Source organism: Trichosurus vulpecula, chromosome 9 (genome assembly GCF_011100635.1).
Source record: "Trichosurus vulpecula isolate mTriVul1 chromosome 9, mTriVul1.pri, whole genome shotgun sequence".
NCBI classification, from domain to species: Eukaryota; Metazoa; Chordata; class Mammalia; order Diprotodontia; family Phalangeridae; genus Trichosurus; species Trichosurus vulpecula.
In genome coordinates, this window is record NC_050581.1 from 121,357,378 (window position 1) to 121,382,408 (window position 25,031).

At 36.9% G+C, this 25,031-nt stretch overlaps 1 protein-coding gene across 1 annotated transcript in view; it reads left to right on the forward strand.

Annotated features, from left to right (window-relative positions):
* Window positions 1-25,031, forward strand: part of DOCK3 (dedicator of cytokinesis 3) — a 450,567-nt gene that overhangs the window by 66,519 nt on the left and 359,017 nt on the right. The window contains exon 4 of the mRNA XM_036739628.1: window positions 5,500-5,555. Within this exon, the coding sequence (XP_036595523.1) occupies window positions 5,500-5,555 (56 nt within the window). The remainder of the gene's footprint in view (window positions 1-5,499; window positions 5,556-25,031) is intronic.

Here is a 25,031-nt window from a genome sequence, read left to right on the forward strand (position 1 = left end):
GCAGCAAAACAAATTCCTATATTAACTGTGTCCAAATATACATGTCTTATCATGGATTTTAAATCTGTCACCTCTCTAGTAGGAGGTGGGCAACATGGCTCATCTTCAGTCCTCTGGACTTGCGGTTTATCATTATTACATCATTCAGAATTCTAAAGGCTTTTAAAGTTTTTTGTTGTCATTATGTAAATAGTTTTCTTAGTTATGTTCATTTTATTTCGCATCAGACCAAAAACTGTCCATTTCATCATTTGTTATGGCAAGTAATATTGTTACATTCATATACCATAATTTCTTTAGGCATTCACCCAAAAAGTGGTCATCCACTCAGTTTCTGATTTTTGGCTACTATGAAAAGAGCTACCATAGATATTTATTAACATATAAATCCTGTTCCTTTTTCCTTGAACTCTGTGTTGTATGGGCCTAGTTGTTAAGTCAAAAGGTATAAATAGTTTAGTAACTATTGAGGCTATCCTCAATCTGTTTTTTTTTTGCCCTTCTGTCAAAAGTCTTTTACCAGGATGTGGCTGCTGTGCATACTAAAGCTTCTTGGAACCACAGGTGAGAGTTGAGTGACAGTAAACACCAAAGGTGGATGAACAACCCTGAAAAGGTTGAGGTTAACCCACAGGCCTCAAACCTGTCAGTGAGTTAGGGGGTTGTCTACACCAAGGATATGAAGACTTTCCCTAGCAGAATGGGCAAATGGGAACAATTTGTTCCAACAGCCATGAGGTTGGCTGAAACAGACTTGGTTAGATGTTGAAGAAACCAAGGTTACGTATTCATCCCATCTGTGCTCACATGGTTCATGAAAGAACATATCCCTTTGCATGTGATGGGCTAGAATGAGGCTTCTCTGCAAAATTTAGCTCAGGTTACAGAATTTAAATGGAAGTCACTGTTAATGAGGTAAATAAGATCAGTAAATGACAAGGACCTTTTAAAGTGAACTCTTCCATTGTCCTGCCTTCGTCATTAATCCTGCCCTTCCCCATACATTAAAGCATTAACTGCGCATACCCCTAAAAAGATCCCTGGTAGTCATTCAATCCAGCAAACACTTACATTAAGTATTTGCTATGTACAAGCCATCTTGCTCAGCCCTGGAGTTATTGAACATTGCATTCTTTTGGTGGGGTATAATGAACACAGATAGGTAAATACAAAGTAATGTGAGAAGGAATAGAAGGAATACAGCAACAGCAATGGAAACCATTCAGGAAAGATTTCATGAAAGTGATGGCACCTGAACTAAGCCATGAATGAAGATAAAAGAGGCAGAGGCGGGGAAAGGGAGCACAATTCAGTCTGTGTGAAAGCACAGAGAAGGGGTAGGGGTTGCTAAAGTGGGGGAACAGCCACAAGCAGAGTGCATGAAGAGGAATAATAGGAAATAAGTTTTTGAAATGTAGGCTGGAGCCAGATTGTTGTGAGTTTTAAATGCTGTGTTAGAGAATTTGTATTTTGACCTAATGGCAGTGGCGAGCCAATGAAGTCATCTCCATCATTTCTGTTGATTATGCATTATTGTGGTCATACAGCTTTTGCAATCTCAAGAAAAATTTTTCATGTCTAATCAAAATCCCTCTATTATAGCTAATTGTCCTTCCATAACCTGTCCTTATTAGAAATAGAAGTCTTACTCACCCTTTACAGCATTTCATAATGTATTTTATTATTAAATTCTTCCTTAGATTTCTTTTCTTCAAATGAAATAAGGTAGCTTTTCTTATTCAAAGTTATGCTCACTGTGAATCTGCTGTTTGGGATTGCCTGATGCCAATTCCATTTTGGGATTCCCGAGAGGGGAGATTCCCTTTTAGCCATTTGAGAGTTTCAAAATGACCTCCTAAACAATGATGTTAATAATGGCTACCACTCTCCTCCATCCTATAGTCATGGTTCATGACACAGCACAACTTAATCATGTAAACATTTGTTTCCGTTTTTTCATCACTTTGTAAGAATTGGTTCAGCTTCATTCCCCACGCAGCTCACCAAGGGAGAGGGTGGGAATGTCTCTCAGTCTCCAAATTCAACTTTTTTCTTCCATCCCTAAACATTTCTCACCTTTATTAATTGGCTGCTAGGTAGGAATTTTTCATAGTGGAGAGAAGATATGTGCAGTCATGTCCAGAATTCCAAAGTATTAATTTTAAGGACAGTACGAGCCCTTTTGGTATACTAAAAGGTCCTTTAAGGAGAAGTAAGATCTCAAATGGGGCAAGAGTCTTTAATGTGAGACAACAATATAAGAGATAAATAGTATATAAATATTTAGAATTGCTTGTTTACAGAAGCTTAATTTTAGTGATGGAAGTAGGTAGTCCTTGCTAGTTAGTTGAAAATCCCAATTTTTCAGAAAAACCGAACCTTACCATGGGCTCTGATCAGATAGACTATGGGACATGGGGTAGGGGAAAGAGGAGTTAAGACCAGAAACAGGTAGACTTTCCAGCAAGAAAGATTTAAGCAAAGGTAGGTACATACTGAAGAGGAAAAATCATGTGTCACCTGGATCCAGTTCACGAATGGGTCATAGAAGGAAGAAAGGATGAGGAGTGCCTGATCGTTCTTGGGAGTGGTGCTCAGTGTTATATAGATCCTTTTGTCACAGTGAAGACAGTTTGGCAGGTAATCCGTCATGTACAGCTGGCTTGCATTGAATTTGTTCTGTTATTTTTCAGTCATATCCAACTCTCTATAACCCCAGGTGGGGTTTTTTTGGCAAAGATACTGAGTGGTTTGCCATTTCCTTCTCCAGCTTATTTTACAGAGGAGGAAACTGAGGCAAACAGTGTTAAGTGACTTACCCAGGGTTGCACACTTGCCCTAGTAAGTGTATAAGGTCAAATTGAACTCAGGAAGAACAACCTTCTGACTCCAGGCTGGCCACTCCATCTACTGTGCTGCTTAGCTGCCCTTGTGTGGAATGGAAGGAGACTAGAGGAATCTGGAAGGGAAGGGATGTGATTTGGATTCTGGAAGAATTAAAGGAGAGCTCAAGTCAGGCATTACAGTAATGATAGCACTTAGCACATTGGCTGGCACATAGTGGGTACTTAATGTATGCTACCTGACTTACCAACAGTCACCATTTATATCAGTTTTAGGGTTTGCAGAGTATTTTACAAATATTATTTAATTTTATCACACATGAATACATTTGCACTATTCAGACCTGGGAATTTAGTTTTATAGGTTTGTTATAGAAAAAAATGCACCTGTATACAGCATCTCTGGTTAGTTGGGCCCTACCTGAACATATGCTTATATAATTGAAGATACTTAGGTGAGCACCTTAGTGTAATTTGGGAGTGTAGCCACAGACTAGGAATAATCTTTTGGGATGATATAGTGGGGCTTTTATAGCCTTTAGTCTCCAGAGCTGTTCATCTATTCCTGTTTCTGAAGAATATTTAATTAATAAAACTTAAAATCAAATAAATAAACGTTGCAATAATTACATTTAATTACAGAACAAGGGAATCAGGAAAATGTTAAAAGCTTTAATGGAGTGGGACATGGGCTGTTGCTGTGTTGCATATAATCAAAACAATTTTAAAGATCAATTCAAACTATCTTCACTCCAATTCTAGTCATGTACATTAGGACTCAAAAAAGGTGTCTAATTAAAAGTCAGAGACTCTCAAAACTGTTGAAAGATTCTTTTTAGAAATAAATTTAATAGTGTAGTCATTAATTCAGATTTTAAAAATAAAGTGGAACTCATGACAAATTTTGAAAATCTCTGATTTCATATTCACTACATTTGGTAAGTATATTTCTTTCATTTCTCAATTTATTTCTTAGCAGGAGGAAGGCCATTTTAATGTAACATCAATCAAATATCAGATCCTATGGAGGCCTAATCTATACTCCTCAAGAAGGCAAAACTCCAGTTGACCTTGATGAGAGTTCTGCTAGCTGAAAGGATATCTCAAAACAGTTTTTAAAATTACTTTTTATCATTTCCCTCTAGAATTTTAGCTCCTTGGGGTTCTGGGACTTTTTCCTACACTTAATTTCAGGTCCTGTCAGTGGGAGTACTATGAGAGGCAAAGGATGTTAAGAAATGCAAGGTTACCCTCTGCTGTCTTTCTACTTGGTGATTATTACTGATTTCCATTGAAAAGAGCAATATAAGTGTAGTGCCAGAGATTCCTTGAGAAATTTTCATAATGATTGTAAAAGATGAGAGAAAATATGCCTCCCATATTCTCAATTGAGAGGTACTGTCTAAAAAACTGAGGCTTTGTCCCATAAATGTAAATTGTCTTCCTCCAGGAGAAAGGCTGTGTCCCACTGGAAGGGAAGTTGTTGGATGAAACTTGCTGTGTTTTGTATGCCATCCATCATCCTCTTGTTCTCTTCAATCATGTTCATGTCTACAAAACATCTTTCTCACCTCTAAATTTGCTATTTAGATTTTTTCCTCTGTAAAATGAAACCACTCATGAGCCATGGCACTTATTACTGATGAAGTATATCTGTGAAATTATAACATAATTTATGAAATATTTCTTTGGAAATTCATTCCTTCTTTTTTACCTGAGTTTAAGAAATATACTAGTTTGACAATTGTTTAAAACCAACCTAATCAGTGTTCTGTTCTGGGGAAGGGATTTGGTGTGTTGATTGATTTTGTGTGGTTAGGCTACCATAGTTAAATCATTTTAATTTTCCGCGTATGTACATAAAGACATGGATGCTGATGCCCCTTACTAGACTGGCCTTGTTTCTACTGAGGTAGATAGCTCTAATGACTATGAATCCCAGAAGGCAGCACCTGACACCAAAAGAATTCTACCCGTACCTTTGTGCAACATCCTTACCTAAATGATGAGAGATTCATGAATTCAGAAGGTGTCTGGGATCTGCCTACCAAGACTGGTACATTTGGAAAAGTAATCAGTTCTTCCCCAATATAGCACTCCTAATTGCTGTTGACTTTTTGACTTAGCTCTAGTTCTGTACAGAGCTCTGCTTTTCCTTCACTATGACATTTGCTTCTTTGTTTCATCGCAGTCTTCTGTCTGGTAGCCTCATATGTTAATTAATTATTATTACTAAGTAGGTGCTTATCTTTGTGATTCCTACACTACTGAGTGACGCTAAGTATTTCCCATATACTCTAAACTTGAGAGGTCAAAGCCCATGTCACCCCACCTTAGTTTATAACTCTGATCCCAAGTCTGTACTTGTAGGGTGAAAGATCATAACATTGTAAGGCTGTTTCTGTGTTCTTCTATTGAAGACTGAAATGCCATGAGATGAAGATAATTTGCTTGTTTTCTAGTGTTTAATTTCCACACAGCATATAGATGATTTCCATGTATTTCCTGTTCATTGCCTTATGGAGGCAACTGTTGCAATAGGGAGAAAGAAGCTACTTCATGTAGAAAATTGGCTATTTGAGTGCTTTATGTGTTTAGTCAAGATGAGATGAAAACAACATATTTTTTTCTGATGTGAAACTTTTCTCTTTTGCAGGGGATCTTTCCTGCAAACTACATTCATTTGAAAAAGGCAATTGTCAGCAACAGGGGGTAAGTAATTTGTTTTTCTTAAATTAATTATAATATTTGTAGACTATCATCAGGGGAGAGGGGTTTGGCAAGTGTGATTTCCCATTTATTATCCTGAAGTTGTTAATTTTATTTAGGTGATGATAAAACAGGAGCACAGGGGAAAAGGAGCTAGTCTTAACTTCATACTCTGCCTCTGACATATACTGGTTTTGAGACCCTGGGCAAGTCACAAACTCTGAGTGCCTCTCAGTCAGTACTCTCAAACTAAAGTCCATTGCCAGAGAGAGAGTTTCTTCACTGGGAGTTCCCTATATCAATGAAATTAAAGTACTAATCCCCCAAATATTGATTAAAAATTGTGTGTGTGTACATATATATATGTATATGTAGTGATTTACAGTTTATGAAACACTTTCCTCACAATTCACAAAGCACACTATATCTAGCCTCCCCTATATTAGGCCGTGCTTTGCATCCCATTCACTTATCTACCCCAGCCATCTTCTTGCTCTCCTCTCTGAAGCCATTTATGTATATACCATTGCTTTAAGATTCTTCTCAGGTCACATGGAGCAGTTTATATTTTACAGGAAGGAAAAGAGATATATTAACTGTTAAAGGATGTAGAATACTGCCACTATTACAGATAAACATTATAATGCCTAGAAGGAGTATTTTATATATATATATATATATATATATATATATATATACACACACACATACATATATAAACATACCTTTCAGACAGTATTCAAGCAGCTTTGCACCAAAACTTACCTGTAGAACAAACATAAGGACTCAAATTACCTTGTGAAAGATGTAAAATGATGTCTTGCTTACATGTGAACAGTTTGATGTTTTAAAGAAGCAGAGAAAGTGCTTTTATTCACTGAAAACTAGACAAATATGAATGTAAGCTCAGTTTTAAAGACACCAAAAGAAATGTAGAACCATATGGTGACCTTAGAACATTAGAACTGTGTGTCAGCTCCTTGGCATATTACTATTTAATGACTCAAGAGGATAGTTTAAAAGAGAGAGAAAAAAGTATTTAGACATTAAGGTATGATTTTAAAAGGGCTGTTTATTTTCTTTGAGGAAATATAGGAAGTTGTTACCTTTTTACGTGAAAGGTAAGTGATTGAGAGTCAAAAGGCTCACATTTTAGCCTTTGAAATTAGGGAGGAATATGATAAAGGAACCTGAGAAGAAGAATCGAAAACCCAGCAGGTTCCTGAAAAGCTGCGCCGTTGGAGTTATGGCAGCTGACAGAAGGCTTAGCTAAATGATTCCTGAGCAGTAGAAGAGAGAACTGATTTCATTGGCCAAGTGCTTTAGTGACAGTGATGTATTGGGATTGTGATATATTTTATTACTTATGCACTTGTTTTTACTATATAAGCATCTCTATAATGTTATTTCTTTTGCGTTGTTGCTAAATGCTTATTTTTAAGATCTAAAATCATCACTGTTGTGAATCACTGGTTTTGTAAATATATTCTATCTGTGTGAATTACACTGTGAGTGGCTGGTTGTGCAAAAATAAGCCATAGATGGAGGTTCAGGAGCTACACTGGTGAATAGAGAGAGTCGATTTCCCCGCAATAGGGTTGTCCCTATAACCTTACGAGATTTTGAGTATAATGTTGCGGTGATGATCTGTCTCTGGGAACCTAGGTCTACGGGTTAGAACAAGTGGACAACTCAGAGAATGAGTCGGTATTTACATGGCTAAGTAAGAGGTGTGAGGCTCCTATATCATGGAAGTTGGCCATGCCATTCCTGTTACAAATATACCCCCTTTCCATCCAACTTTTTCCCTTGGAGCAAAGATAAAATAAGTACCACCTTTGTTTTTGGAAATGATGCGTCAATTCACCGCTCCACTTACATTTCCTGTGATTTCCCAGATGGCCTTCTTTGGCCACCAAGTCCCTATATGTGTGGTCTTTATTAGGATATAAGCATTTTAAGTGAAGGGACTGTATCACTTTTTATTTGTATCATCTCTAGCATTTAGCATAGTACCAGGGACAAAGTGTATAATTAATAAATGATTTTTGTTAATTTATTCAACTACTCTGTGATAATAAGTAGTACAAGTGTTAACTACTTTCCATAGTCATACAATTAATAAACATTGAATTTAAAATTCCAGGTCAGGTCTCCTCGTGCGACATCCAGTGTTGTTGTTTTTACTTAGCTATGGTGAGACTATCTTTGTTTATTTCTCCATGCAATAAGAAAATAACATGGATTATGGCATACTTGTAGATGCTTGGGGTTTTATTCAATATTTTGTGGTTTTGAGTTGTTTCAGTTGTGTCCAACTTTTCATGACCCCATTTGTGGTTTTCTTGGCAAAGATACTGCAGTGGTTTACCATTTCCTTCTCCAACTCATTTTACAGAAGAGAAAACTGAGGCAAACAGGGTGAAGTGACTTGCCCAGGGTCACACAGCTAAGAAGTATCTGAGACTGGATTTGAACTCAGGTCTTCCTGACTCCAGGCCCAGTGCTCTGTCCACTGTCCTACCTAGCTGCCCAAACAATCTGTTATGTACTTAATAAATTATTATTACTGATTAATTTAAAAAGAAGGCATTTTTACATTATTAGTTTCAAGTGAGACCTTCATCATTTTCTAGCATCACATATAAGTGAGACCATTCTAATTTTTTTTAATTTTCAGTCATGTGACACACAACCTAAAAATTGATAACATAAAAACTGCTGGGAAAACTGAATATCAATGTGACAGAAATTAGATTTCACCCAGCATTTCATACCATGCCCTAAGAAGAGCTCCAAATGAATACACGACTTAGATATAAAAGGTCACATCCTAAACAGATTCAAGAAGCAAGGAAGAAATTACCTTTCATACCTAGGCTAAGGAAAAATTTCATGTCTGAAGAAGCTATGGAGAGGACAACACAAGATAAAGTATACATTTTTGATTATGGAAATTTTAAAAGTTTTTGCCAAAACAAGGGAAACAAGTAAATAGGGGAAATCTTTGCAGAAAGATTCTCTGATAATGGTCTCATTGAGGATGTACAAAGACTTGATTCAAATGTATAAAACTACACATGATATTCCCCAGAAGTTATTTCCCAATAAATAAATGATCAAAGGATACACATAGGTAGTTTTCAAAGGAAGAAATTCAGACCATCAACAAGCATGTTAAAAATGCTTTAAATCAATACTTCTGGAAGGCAAGATTGTGGAGTAAGCAATACATCACTATAACTCTTCCATATTCTCCTCCAAACAACCATAAATGGTGCCTCAAAACCAATCCTAGAATAGCAGAACCAGCAAAAAGATGGGGTGAAACAATCTTTGAGTCCAAGAAACTTGGAAGATCAGCAGGAAAGGTCTGCCTCACTTGGGTAAAAAGGGAGCACAGTCCAGGACAGGAAGCACCCCAGCAAACCAGCAGTAGATCCTGAACTTCAGTGCAATGGAGCATACAACCCACCAACACCAGGACCCCCACATGCCTCATCATAGCCAGGGAAACATGAAGACTCCAGCTTTGATCACCTCCGCATGCTTCATTGTAGCCTCAGGAAAATGAAGAAACAGCTGCTTGGGCTCATCACACACCAGACATAAGCACTGGGACTCCAGCTCAGCACCAGGTAAGCTGCCAGACCCCTACGACCTCCAGCAGTGCCAGCCACCACCCACCTCATCCCCTCAGTGCAGCATCAGACACAAGGGTCCCCTGTGGGCCTCAAGGCAATATTAGTGCAGCACCAGGTATACAACCAGGGCCTGTAGTGCCTGGCATAAGAAGCCTGAGACAGCCCCTTCTACCCCAGGAGCAGAGCTTAAATTTAAAAGAAAGGAAAAAGGCCAAAAAAAGAATAGCAAAAAACAACAAAAAGTATCTGATCATAGAAAGTTGTTATGATGACAGGGAAGATCATGACACAAGCTCAGAAGAGAACCACAATGTTTAAAAAAAATACAACCTATGGGCAAAACCCCAAAGGAAAATGGGAAATTGTCTCATGCCCAGAAAGAACTCATAGAACTGCTCAAAAAGAAATTTAAAAGTCATATGAGAGAAGTAGAAGAAAAATTGGGAAAAGAAATGAGTGATGTAAGAGAATTATGAAAAAAGAGTCAGCAGCTTGGAAAAAGAAAACAACTCTTTAAAAAGTAGAGTTGGCCAAATAGAAAAGAAAGTACATAAACTAAGTTAGGAAAACAACTCCTTAAAAGTTAGAATTGAGCAACTGGAAGCTAATGACTCTAGGAGACATCAAGAATCAATCAAATAAATTCAAAAGAATGCAAAAATAGAAAAAAATATAAAATACCTCATGAGAAAAACAGCTGACCTGCAAAATAGATCCTGGAGAGATAATATCAGAATCATTGGACTATCTGAAAGCCATAATCAAAAGGAGGACTGGACAGCATCTTTCAAGACATTATCAAGGAAAACTGCCTTGATATCCTGGAACCAGAGGGCAAAATAGACATTGAAAGAATCTACCAGTCACCTTAGGAAAGTGATCCCAAAATAAAAACTCCAAGGAACAAAATTCAGAAGTCTCAGGTGAAGGAAAAAATACCATAAGTGACCAGAAAGAAACAATTCAAATATTGAGGAGTCACAACCAGGATCATATAGCACTTACCTACTACAGCATTAAAGGATCAGAGATCATGGAACATGATATTCTGGAAGGCAAAGGAGCTAGGACTACAACCAAAAATCACTTACTTAGCAAAATTAAGAATAATACGTCAAGGGGGAAAATGGTCATTCAATGAAATAGAAAGATTTCAAGTTTTCATAAGGAGAAGACCGGAATTAAACCAAAAATTTGATCTCCAATATCAAGACCCAAGAGAAGCATAAACAGGGAAACAGGGAAAAGAAAACATAAGGGATTCAATGGAGCTGAACTTTTTACATCCCTATATGGGAAGATGATACTTATAATTCTTAAAAATTGTATCACTAATAGTACAGCTGGAAGGAATATAGACAGAGGGTATGGGCATAAGGTGAATTTGAGGGAATGACATGAAAAATAATTAAGGGATAAGAAAGAGGAGTACCCTGGGTGCAGAAAGAGGGGAGAAGTAGAGTGGGGTAAATTATTTCACATGAAGAGGCTTGAAAAACCTATTCCAAAGGAGGGGAAGATGAGAGGGTGGGTGATGAGCATCACTTTAACCTTATTTTCATCAGTATTGTCTCAAAGAGGGAATAATATACACAATCAGTTGCATATAGAAATCTGTATTACTAGACAGAGAAGTAAGAGGGGAGGAAATTAAATAAAAGGGGAAGAGACTGACTGGCAGGAAACTACATCTTGCTAACAGGTACCATAGACAAGGAAGCAATATCAATACTAAACATATATGTACCAAGTGTTACAGCATCCAGAATCTTAAAGGAGAAGTTAAGTGAATTACAGGAAGAAAAAGGCGGTAAAACTATACAAGTGGGGGACCTCAACTGTACCCTCAGAACTCGATAAATCCAACCAAAAAATAAACGAGAGAGAAACTAAGGGGACAAACAGAAAATCAGAAAAGTTAATTATGACAAACCTTTGGAGAAAACCGAATGGGAACAGAAAGGAATATACCTTTTTCTTACCAACACATGGCACCTACACAAAAATCGACCATGTATTAGGGCATAAAAACCTGAAAATCAAATATAGAAGTGCAGAAATATTAAATGTATTCTTTTCAGATCATAATGCAAGAAAAATTAAATTCAGCAAAGGGCAGTGGGAAAGATAGATTAAAAATAATTGGAAACTAAATAATCTAATCCTAAAGAATAAGTGGGTCAAAGAACAAATCATAGAAACAATCAATAATATCATTAAAGAAATACAGTGAGGCAACATACCAAAATTCATGGGATGCAGCCAAAGCAGTACTTAAGGGAAATTTTATTTCTCTAAATTCTTACCTCAATAAAATAGAAAAAAAGAACAGATTGGGCATGCAACTTTAAAAAACTAGAAAAAAAACAAATTAAAAATCCTCAATTGAGCATCAAATTGGAAATCCTGAAAATCTGAAGGTGATATTAATAAGATTAAAAGTAAAAAAATGCTATTGGGTTAACAAATAAATTTAAGAGCTGGTTTTATGAAACCAACAATAAGTTAGTTTTCTTGAAAGGGTAAAGAAGAAAACCAAATGTCCAGTAACAAAAATGGAAATGGTAAAATCACCACCAATGAAGAAGAAATTAGAGCAATCATTAGGAAATATTTTGCCCAGTTACGTGCCAATAAATCTGACAATTTGAATGACATTGACTAATATTTACAAAAATATCAATTACCCAGATTAGCAGATAAGGAAATAGAATGCCTAACTAATTCCATCTTAGAAAAAGAAATTGAACAAACCATTAATGAACTTCCTAAGAAAAAATCCCCAGGGCCAGATGGGCTCACAAGTGAATTCTACCAAGCATTCAAAGAGCAATTAATTCCAATACTATATAAACTATTTGGAAAAATAGGGAAAGAAGGAGCCCTACCAAACTCCTTTTATGACACAAACATGGTGCTGATACCTAAACCAGGAAGAGCTAAAAGAGACAAAGAAAATTATGGACCAATTCCCCTAATGAACATCAATGCAAAAATCTTGAAAAAATACTAGCATGGTGATTACAGCAATATATCACAAGGATTATACTTTATGACCAGGTGGGATTTATACCAGGAATGCAGGATTGGTTCAATATTAGGAAAACTATCAACATAATTGATCATATCACTAACAAAACCAACAGAAGTCATGTGATTATCTCAAAAGATGCCAAAAAAGCTTTTGACAAAATATAGCACCCATCCCTAGTAAAAACAATAGAGAGCACAGGAATAAAGGGAGATTTCCTTAAAATGATAAGCTGTATCCATCTAAAACAATCAGCAAGCATTATCTATATAGGGATAACCTAGCAGCCTTCCCAATAAGATTGGGAATGAAGCAAGGATGCCACTAATATTCATTATAGTACTAGAAATGTTAGCTATAGCAGGAAGAGAAGATAAAGAAATCAAAAGAATTAGAATAGGCAATGAGGAAACAAAACCATCACTTTGCAGACGATATGGTAGTATGCTTACAGAACCCTAGAGAATCAACTAAAAAACTATTTGAAATAATTAACAACTTTAGCACAGTTGAAGGATATAACATAAACCCACATGTATCATGAGCATTTCTTTATATGACCAACAAAGCCCAGCAGTAAGAGAAAGAAAATCCATTGAAAATAACTGTAAACAATATAAAAGCAAATTAGAAGAACAAGGAATAGTCTACTCTCAAATATCTGGGGAGGGGAAGAATTCATGACCAAACAAGATAGAGAGCATTACAAAATGTAAAACAGATAATTTTGATTATATTAAAATACAGAGCTTTTGTACAAACAAAACCAATACAACTAAAATTAGAAGGAATACAGAAATCTGGAAAACAGTCTTTACAGCAACTGTCCTGATAAAAGCATCCTTTCTCAAATACATAGAAAACTGAATCAAATTTATAAGAATACAAGCCATTGCCCAGCTGATAAATGGCCAAAGGATATGAACAGGCAGTTTTCAGATGAAGAAATCAAAGCTATCTATAAGCATATGAAGAAGTGATCTAAATCATTTTTGAATAGAGAAATGCAAATTAAAACAATGCTTAAGTGCTACCTCACACCTATCAGATTGGCTAATATGACAAAAAAGTAAAATGGTAAATGTTGGAGAGGACATGAGAAAATTGGGACATTAATGCACTGTTGGTGGATTTGTGAATTGATCCAACCATTCTGGAGAGCAATTTGGAACTATAGCCAAAGGGCAACCAAATTGTGCATACTCTCAACTAGGTGTGTATCCCAAAGAGATCATAAAAAGGGAAAAGGTTCTACATGTACAAAAATATTTATGGCAGCCTTTTTTGTGGTTGCAAAATATTGGAAATTGAGGGGATGCTTATCAGTTGGGGAATGGCTGAACAAGCTGTGGTATATGAATATAATGGAATGCTATTGTACAATAGAAATTAACAGGCAGATTTCAGAAAAACTTGGAAAGACTTGTACAAACTAATGCAAAGTGAAATGAGCAGAATCAGGAAAACATTGTACACAGTATTAGCAATATTGTGTGATAATCCATTATGAATGACTCAGGTCTTTTCAGCAACACAATGATCTAAGACAAGTACAAAGGACTCACAAAGGGAAATGCTATCCACATCCAGATAAATAACAGATGAACTCTGAATGCAGATTGAAACATATTTTTTCACTTCCTTTATTTTTTTTTGTTTTTTTCTTTTGATCTGTTTCTTCTCTCACAACTGTGACTAATACGGAAATGTGTTTTACAGGATAGCATAAGTATAACCTATATTAAATTGCCTACCATTTTCAGAAGATGGAAAGAGAAGGAGAGAGAAAAATTTGGAACTCAAAATCTTGTTAAAATAAATGCTAAAAATTGTCTTGACATGTAATTGGGAAAAAATAAAATACTATTAAAATGTTAAATGCTTAAATCATTAATAAAGAGAAATGCAAAATAAAGCAACTATAAGTTTCCATCTCACACCTATCAGACTGGCAAAGAAGAAAAAAGAGGAAAATGACAGTTATTGGAAGGTCTATGGGGAAAAAAGATACATTGATGCATTGTTGGTGGACCTGTGAATTGTTCCACCCATTCTAAAAAGTAATTTTGAATTATTCCTCTAAAGTAACTAAATTATATATACCTTTTGGCCCAGCTCTACCACTACTAGGTTTTATATCACAAAGAAATCAAAGAAGGTAGAAAAGGACCCATATATATAAAAGTATTATAGTAGCTCTTTTTTGTGATAGCCAAAACTTGGAATCCAAGGGATTGTCCTATTGGGGAATGGCTAAACAAATTGTAGAATATGAGTGCAATGGAATATTATTGTGCCATAAGAAATGACAAAATGGACAGTTTCAGAATAAACCAGGAAGACCTTATTTATTGCAGTGAAATGAGGAGAATTGGGGCAACCATTTATACAATGATAGCAATGTTGTAGAGAAAAAACACTTTGTAAGACTTTAGAACTCTAATCAATGCAATAATAAATGAATCCAGAAGACTGGAAATACCACACGCCACTCACTTCCTTCTGGAGAAAAGATGAACATGAAATGCAGAAAGAGATATGCATTTTTCTGGCATGGCCAATGTGGGGATTTGTTTTGCTGGACTATGCATGTTTATGATGAGGGTTTGGGGGTGGTTTTTGCTGTTATTATTGTTTAATGCAATTGTAGGAGAAATAGATTATAAGGGCATGTAAAAATAAATTAATTTTCAAAATTACATGTTACAATACAAATGTTAAACTACCAAATAATGTTCAACTAAAATGTCTTTTGGTTATAGTTTGACAAATGCAGAAAATTTTTATGAGTGATTAAACACTAGATTAGTCTTTGGGAAGTTGTGCCTGTGGAGAGCTTTAAAAACAGGATTGACAACAATCTGTCTCCGATGTTTGAAGAATGTTAACTGTTAGACACTGGGCTGGATGATCTCTTGAAATCTTTCCCAACTGTGTAATTCTTTCACTATCATTTTGTTATTCAAGAAATAAAATGAAATATTGCACTTAACAGCTACTGAAATTAGGGTGAAAAGTAGATTAAGCTTTGTTATTATGGAAAATAAAACAATATCCATTTGTTCTCTATCCTTTAGATTAGCATTAAAACTAAATAAGAGATATTGAAATGGTGACTTGGACCATTTGGGAACTTTGTTTTAGACTGTAATTATGCCTGCCAGGAAACTAATAATTATTATCCTCACAGGTGGAGAACAAATCGGCTAAGAGAGTAGTAACCTTAACCTTTTGACAGAAAGAAAAAACTTTCTGGAATATAATAATAGAATATTTCACAGGGAAAAGAAAACAAGCGTACATGCGTGCTGAAGCTAGTTTGGTGGGGGAGTTAGAATATCATAGCCAAGTGCATGAGTACAAAAGTAGATGTGCAGTCTTATATCCTTCTCTTGTTCAGTCTGCACACTAACAGTACTGTATTGTAGTGGAAAGATCTGTAGCACTTCTATAACTACAGGCTCATTCTCCCAACCCATACTCACACTGGCAGTTCACATCCCTAGACAATGGTTTCTGTTCTCATCAGTATTCTAGGGCTTTGGAGACATTTTCTGATACCATCATCCTTGAGTATCCATTCAGTATATCCCCTCCTAACATCAGTCATCGAGGTACCTTTTCAATATGATCCATTCAACAATTAGCATCCCAGTATTATTTTGACTAATTGATCTCTTCAATATCATTGATAACCAATTAACATCATTAGTTTTTTACAAAGGGACATTTATTAAAAATATGTAGTAAGAACCTAAATACCAAAATGTCCCTCCAAACTGGGGTACCCTTTCCCCTCTCCATCTCAGTCCCTGGGAACAGTGGGCTTAGACTTAATGTAGATGCTACAAAACACTCCTCCCACAGATCCACTTTGTGGTATAGAATAATTGATGGACACATCACTCCCTTACTCCAGGGCAGCCATGTTTATTCATTGCTGGATCGGATCAAGCAGACCATTCCTCAAGACTGGCTCCTCCATAATCCATTCTTTCTCATACACTCATTCATCTAAAACCATGGAAAACACATACACACACACACCAGAGATAGAAAAATAGCAGTGCCATGCATACACGGTTGCATGGCAGCCTGAATGATGAGATAAGACTGTTGTCAGCATTATCTAATACATGTCTTTTCTCCCAGAGACTTAGAGCATCTCTTCCTTGCTTACCACCAGCAAGAGAAAGAGGTTGAATTTCCCCATTGGAGTTTTTTATATTCACACTCAGTTTTGGTTCAACAGCAACCTAAAAGGCTTTTCACCATCAGTAAGTAGACAGGAAAGCTATAGAATACCTGTGCATGTGCTAACATAGAACACAGGCCCACATAGTCTCTCACATAGTTAGCAGCAGCAACATTTTTCACGCTTGAAGAATTATGATCCCTATTGGCCACTTACCAGAACATTATTATATTCTTAGTCATTAATTCTAATGACACCAAGTTTTAAAAGAAACAAAACTGTGTTGTAAACTTATGGACCACTATGACCCTCTAGTTCTTTTCCAAAATCATTGTACATAGTGAATTATTTCTGAGTTCTTCATCACAGATATTTTCCTTTTACATCTTTTTTTGCTAACAAAAATCTGTCTCTCAATATCTGGAAAATGCTGCCTCTGGCTAAAGTACAAGATACAGGAATAATAGAAATTCTCTTATCCACCCCTTTCCCACCCAAAAAAATCACCTAGGAGACTTAATATTCCTCATAACCCACTACCACTCCTGGATACTCCCTTTGCCTCCTTTGCACTACAACCTTTGATCATTTTAATTTTTCACAATCAATCCAAACCACACAGTTCAGAAATATATTGCTGTAATTTACAAGCTTCAAACTTACTTTTCTTCCCTTCTCAAGGAGTATAGTATCAATCTCAAAGTCCTCCTTTCCACTCCTATCCTCATCCTCATACTTAAGGACCTCAATGTACACAATGATGATCCTTTGAATAAGTTCTGTCTTCTCATCTTCTATGACCTACAACTTCAGTCTATCTCATCTACCCACAGAGATTGTCATATCTTGGATGTCCCCATCACCTAAAACTAGCTCTCCCCTCCCAATTTTTGTCTCTGAAATTCCCTTATCAAATTCTAATTTTCTATCTTTCCGTCTCCTCTTATCCCTTGGTCTTCATAGGATCATGGATTTTGAGTTGAAAGGATCTTTAGAGAGCATCTATTCCAAAATCCTGATTTTACTGTCGAGTAATTGAGGCTCAGAGAGTTTATATAACTTGTCTAAAATCACATACATAGTAAGTATCAGAGAAAGGATATTGAGAGAGGATTCTGGGAAGATGGGAGAGTTGGACAGAAAATCTCAAGCTCTCAAGATTTTCCACCACAAAAGAGTTAAAATAGCACCTTAGGGCAAACAAAGTGTAGGTGGAGACAAAGAAAAATAGGGGCTCAGCCAGGGTTTTCCTCTGATAGTTTGAAAAGATCTGAAGAAAAACGCCAGGACTAGGTTTGGTCCCCATGAGGAGTAAACACCTCCAGGCTAGGTTCCGTTTTAACAACAAGCTGGGAAGCACTTAAACAACTAGTGGCAAGCCCCAGGACTAGTTGGCCTGACAGGCTGCCTCAGCCTCAGCCACTGGAACTTTTCACCCCGGGATAGTGAGGGGAGTTGTGCGTTTGAGCCCAGGAAGACTGTGGGAACCTCTGCTGACAAGGAACGCCAGACTCAGCTGTGCTCCGAAGAGCAGTGGGAGCAAGAAGGAACCAGCATATGCCATACGGTGAGTGCAGAAGCAGTGGGGTAGAAAGCCTCCGGCTGTGGGCACTTACAGAAAGTTGAAGTTGTGGCTTTGGTTCCAGGCCAGTTCCCATACCCCAGGGCTAGAGGTATTGGTACTAAAAAAAATGCACAGGCAAAGGAGAAAGAATCCAACCACAGAAACCTATTACAGGAATAGAGATGACCGGGTTTCATCTTCAGAGGAGGATATTGAAGTAAAGAAACCCCCAAAGAGCAACGTCAAATGGTCACTTGCCTAAAAAGAATTTATAGAAGATCTTCAAAAAGAATTTAAAAATCAAATGACAGAGATGGAGGAAAAACTAAAAAACTAAAAATAAAAATAATCCAAGAAAAACAAGAAGGTTGTGAAAGGAAAATCAACTAATTAGAAAAGGAGATCCAGAATCTCAAGGAGGAAAATGACACCTTGAAATTAGAATTGGGCAAAGTGAAACCAATGAAATTATAATAGATCAAGAAATAATTAAACAAAACATGAGTAATGAAAAAACAGAAGAGAAAGTGAAATATCTTATATAAGAAAAACAACTGATTTGGAGATTAGATCAAGAAGAGAAAATATAAAAATAATTGGAATAACTGAAAGTCATGATTAAAAAAGAATCTTGATATAATAATACAAGAAATAATTACAGAAAATTGTCCTGAAGCATTAGAACAAGGCAGGGAAGTAGAAATAGAGAAAATCCATCAATCGCCACTTAAAAGAGATCCTATGGAAGATGGCAGCTGGAAAGCAGGGACTAGCATGATCTCCCTGCCATGTCCCTCCAAAAACCCATTAAAAATGGCACTGAACCAATTCTAGAACTGCAGAACCCACAAAATAGCAGAGGAAAGCAGGGCTTCAGCCCAGGACAATCTGGATGATTTCTGGATGAGGTCTATCCTGCATGGAGCTGGGACCGGAACAGAGCAGAGCCCAGCGTGGGCTGCGCAGACCAACCAGACCAGGAGCCGGGCGGAGCGGACCCTAGCACCCTAAATCAGTGAGCTGCAGCAGTTACCAGACTTCTCAAACCACAAACACCAAAGACAACAGAAAAGGTTAGTGGGAAAAGCTGCAGGAGACAGGGTGATAAAGTTCCTGGTTCAGCCACCACCCCAGGGGCAGCAGAGGTGGGACAGCTACAGAACTACAGCTGCAGTTGCTTCCAGCCCTAGGCCCACCTGGTGGGAGCAATTAAGTGGCAGATCAGAGCAGGAGTGCAGAGCCTGCTGAAAATCTGAGTCCAGTTCGGGTTGGGGGTTCTTGGGGAAGGAGGAGTGCTGGTGTGGCAGAGCTGGCTGTAATAGCTCTGAAAACAACAGCACAGCCCCTGAAGCTTGGAACAAAGTACTCTTTACACTACAAGTAGTCATACCCCGCTGAAAAACTCAAGTTGGCTGGGAACATGGCCAGGCAGAAAAAATGCACCCAGATTCAGTCTCAGACTTTGGAATCTTTCTATGGTGACAAAGAAGACCAAAACATACAGCCAGAAGAAGTCAACAAAGTCAAAGAGCCTACAACAAAAGCCTCCAAGAAAAAACATGAACTGGTCTCAGGCCATGGAAGAGCTCAAAAAGGATTTGGAAAAGCAAATTAGAGAAGTAGAGGAAAAATTGAGAAGAGAAATGAGGATGTGATAAAACCATGAAAAAGAAGTCAATGACTTGCTAAAGGAGACCCAAAAAAATACTGAAAAATATACTGAAGAAAACAACACCTTAAAAAATAGACTAACTCAAATGGCAAAAGAGCTCCAAAAAGCCAATGAGGAGAGGAATGCCTTGAAAGGCAGAATTAGCCAAATGGAAAAGGAGGTCCAAAAGACCACTGAAGAAAATACTACCTTAAAAATGAGATTGGAGCAAGTGGAAGCTAGTGACTTTATGAGAAATCAAGATATTATAAAACAGAACCAAAGGAATGAAAAAGTGGAAGACAATGTCAAATATCTCATTAGAAAAACCACTGACCTGGAAAATAGATCCAGGAGAGATAATTTAAAAATTATTGGACTACCTGAAAGCCATGATCGAAAAAAGAGCCTAGATATCATCTTCCAAGAAATTATCAAGGCAACTGCCCTGATATTCTAGAGCCACAGGGTAAAATAGAAATTGAAAGAATCCACAGATCGCCTTCTCAAAAAGATCCCAAAAAGAAGACTCCTAGGAATATTTTTCCCAAATTCCAGAGCTCCCAGATCAAGGAGAAAATACTGCAAGCAGCCAGAAAGAAACAATTTGAGTATTGTGGAAACAAAATCAGAATAATCCAAGATCTAGCAGCTTCTACATTAAGAGATCGAAGGGTTTGGAATACTATATTCTGGAGGTCAGTGGAGCTAGGATTAAAACCAAGAATCACCTACCCATCAAAACTGAGTATCATGCTCCAAGGTAAAATATGGATTTTTAATAAAATAGAGGACTTTCAAGGTTTCTCAGTGAAAAGACCAGAGCTGAATAGAAAATTTGACTTTCAAACACAAGAATCAAGAGAAGCATGAAAAGGTAATGAAGAAAAAGAACAAAAAAAGAAATCACAAGGGACTTACTAAAGTTGAACTGTTTTGTTTACATTCCTACATGGAAAGATGATGTGTATGATTTATGAGACCTCAGTATTAGGGTAGCTGAAAGGAATATGCATATATATATATATATATATATATATGTGTGTGTGTGTGTGTGTGTGTGTGTGTGTGTGTGTGTGTGTGTATGTGTGTGTGTGTGTGTGTATATATATTTATATATATATATATATATATACACATACAGAGAGAGAGAGAGAGAGAGAGAGAGAGAGAGGGCATAGGGTGAGTTGAAGATGAAGGGATGATATCTAAAAGAAATAAAATCAAATTAAGGGATGAGAGAGGAATATATTGAGAGAGGGAGAAAGGGAGAGATAGAATGAGGTAAATTATCTCACATAAAAGTGGCAAGAAAAAGCAGTTCTGTAGGAAGAGAAAGAAGGCAGGTGAGGGGGAATGAGTGAATCTTACTCTCATCAGATTTGACCTGAGGAGGGAATACCATACACACTTAATTTGGTATCTTACCCCACAGGAAAGAAGGAGGAAGAAGATAAAAAAGGAGGGATGATAGAAGGGAGGGCAGATGGGGGAAGAAGTAATCAAAAACAAACACTTTTAAAAAGGGACAGGGTCAAGGGAGAAAATTCAATGAAGGGGGATAGGTGAGGAAGGAGCAAAATATAGTTAGTCTTTCACAACATGAGTATTGTGTAAGGGTTATACATACCGATACGCATGCGGCCTATCTTGAATTGCTTGACTTCTTGGGGAGGATGGGAAGGGAAGAGGGGAGAGAATTTGGAACTCAAAGTTTTAAAAACAAATTTTCAAAAACAAAAAAAAGTTTTTGTATGCAACTAGAAAATAAGATACACAGGCAGTGGAGAATAGAAATTTATCTTGCCCTACAAGAAAGGAAGGGAAAAGGGGATGGGAGGGGAGTGGGGTGACAGAAGGGAGGGCTGATTGGGGAACAGGGCAACCAGAATATATACCATCTTGGAGTGGGGGGAGGGTAGAAATGGGGAGAAAATTTGTAATTAAACTCTTGTGAAAATCAATGCTGAAAACTAAATATATTAAATAAATAAAATAAAATAAAATAAAAATTTTTTAAAAAGAGATCCTATGAGGAAAACTCATAGGAATATCATAGTCAAATTTCAGAACCCCCAGCTCAAAAATAAAATATTAAAAGCATCAAGATTAAAACAATTTAAATATGAGGGTGCCACAATTAGAGTTATACAAGGCCTAGCAGCAGAGACATTAAAGGACTGCAGGTCTTGGAACACAATATATTGAAGAGCAAAAGACCTCGGGCTCAGGCCAAAAATATCATACCCTCCAAAATTCAGTATTATTTTGAATGAAAAAATGGACATTTGACAAACCCTCAGACTTTCAAGACTTTGTTAAAAAAAATCCTCAGCTTAACAGAAGATTCGACATACAAGAGCCAAGAGAAACATGAGGTACACATCAAAGACTGACTATAAGGGATTCATAAGAACAGACTGCTTACCTTTTATATAACATAAAATGTAAAATGTATGTCTAACATTGTTATTAATAATTGTCGAGCTCATAAGAGGGGGATAAACCTGACTATGATATGAATTTAAAAAGTAAAACCATTTAGAAACAACTAAAAACAGTAACCATTTTATACAAAAGAGGTGCAAGAAGAAGAAAGGATACAGAGGATTTAGATGAGGGAGGAGGGCTGGTAGTTCTAGTAACCTACTTTCATCGGGAATAGTTTTAAGAGGGAACAATACATATATATTTAGAAGAGTAAAAAAGTCTTCTAAATTTAGAAGAAGTAAAATGGTAGGGGTTTAGTGAGGGGGAAGAAGACAAGGGAGGGATTTTTAGAGGGGAGGATGAGGGAATAGGTAAAGGGTGTTAATGGAAATGGGAGGATAGGGGAGGGATCTTTGGAGGGGGGAAGGCAAGTAATAGGAGGGCAAGGTGGTTGGCAGAGGAGGGGGACAGACAAGTAATAGGAAGGCAATGTAGCAGGTAGAAGTAAAGTAGAGGAGACAGGAAGGATAGGAAACAAAAGATATGTACAAACATAAAAAAACAAAGATCAGGAGTAGATTATGTTTGGGAAAGTATATGTCTATATATGCATGTACATATGTATAAGTGTATGTATATATCTGTATGTGCATATCTATGTCAAGACATATCTAAATTATTTTGTAGCCTTCTGGGGGATGGGAGGAGGGCAAAAAAGAACATAGTTAAAAAGTGCACAGCAGAGAACAAAAGAAAACACAAGGAAGCAAAGAAAAGATGGACAATTCTCAACACAGGGTGTATGTATTATTTATCATACAGGCTTTCTTGAAATGAAAATTTATTGTTACATATTTTGAATCCTGTCCTATGTTCTGCTATGCAGATGACATGCTTTTTTTTCTTTCTTACTTTATATTTAAGTTTCAATATTTAAGTTTATGATACTTTTTTGTTTTCTTTTCTCTATTTTGTATTTGTGTTTTGGTAAAATAAAATAAAAAAAACTATTTTAAAAAAAAGAAAGGATATCAACCCACATCCTGAATTCCCAGCCTAGCATTCTTTCAGTTGCACCAAACTGAACCAAAATTTGTCCTCAGTGCAACCTCCAATCCTTTTTTCCTAGTCCATTACTTTCCTATTTTCCTGGTCCATCACACTTCATGTGGTCTATTTTGTCTCTTCAGTCTTGACCTCATGGTTAACCATTTTTCATAACACACTCCTCCACACTTAAATGCCTTGCCCTCTTGTCTTTCTGTCATTCATGTGCTGCATTTTAACTCAAGGTTACCTCATGATCAGTTTTCCCTTTTTCTGTTTCTGGCTTGCTGAACAAATCAGGAGGAAGTTATACAGCAGGGCTAACTCTGTTTGCTACAGATTTATATTATCTAATATTAACTGGGCCTTCATCAATGTAAAACAATTCATTTTTTCTTCCATAGTAGACCATCCTACTTCCTGCAGTTGCTGTTCCAAACTTTCTTATCTGTTCTCAAGCCTCCTAAACATATCGGCTTCTACAATTTCAGGTGACCTTTCCTCATCTGCCATGAGCCCTTGCATCTCTCCTACTTGCATACCTCAAAATCTCTCTTTTTCTACTCCAGGCTCAGAGAAAGAAGGTCAATAGCTCTATTTCTACCATCAATCTCATCCTCTCTTCTCTCTTAAGGAGATTTTCCCACAAAATATTTCATCTCTCTTATCTTCAACCTCTGCACCTATTGACTCCCTTCCCACTGCCTATAAACATTTCTAGGTTTCTTCCATTCTAAAACAAACAAACAAAAAATGCTTTCATTTATTCCCATGAATTTCTCAAACTACCTGTATTTCCCCTTCCTTTCACTGCCAAATTCAAAACCATCTATATTCATAGACTCCAGAGAGTCTCAACACCCAATGACTTCTCAATCCCTTGCAATTTGGCTTCCAGCCTCTACTAGCCAACTGAAACTGCTCTCTAAAAGATTCCTTATGATCACTTAATTAGTAAATCTGATGACCTTTTCCCAGTCCTCATTCTAAATGACCTCTGCTTTTTTTATGCTATTGACCACTCCTCATTCAGGATACTATCTTCTCCTTTATCCACCCCTAATCTCTCTCCTGACCTCTAAATCTGTATACTTAACTAAACATCTCCTCCTAGAATGCCCTACAAACATCTCAAACTCAACATGGTTGGAGCAGAATTGAATTTCTTTTCTAACTCAATCCTCCTCTACACTTCCATATTTCTGTTGAAGGCACAACCATCACTGGCATATATAATTTAAGTAATCTTTGACACTTCCCTTTACTACTAGTTACCAGATGCCATCTACCTCCACAACATCTCTCATATTCATTCCCCTCTCTCTATGTGTATATACTGCCACTACTCTAGTACAGGTTGTCATCACTTTTTACGTGTAGTATTATGATAACCTCCTAATAACTGCCCGGAATTCCAGCATCTTCCTTCTCTAATTCTTTTTCCACATCACTTACAATAATCCTCCTATGGCATAGTTCTGACCAGGTCATTCTTCTGCTCAAAAACTGTCAGTGGCTTCCTGTTTCTTGTGGGATAAGATTCACATCCATAGTTTAGCGGTCTTGCCACAGCCTGGTTCCAAACCATCTTTCCAGGCTTATATAACATTATTCCCCTTTACAAACTGCAAGATAGACTGTTGGTCGTTACCTCAAACTTGACCATTCATTCTCTGCTTCTGTGGATCCTTCTCACCTCTCACTTTCAGAATCCTTCTTTTCCTTCAGCACTTAACTCAAATGGCACACCCTTTGTGGAACTTTCTTTGATCCCCCCAGGTGTCTCCTCAAAATACCATATGTTTCTTTATATGTGTATCTGTTACTCCCTATTGGAGAATGTAAGTTCTTAGAGAATTTTTAACTTCTTATTCTCCTCCCCAGCAAATTGCTTGCACATAGCAGATACTTAACAAA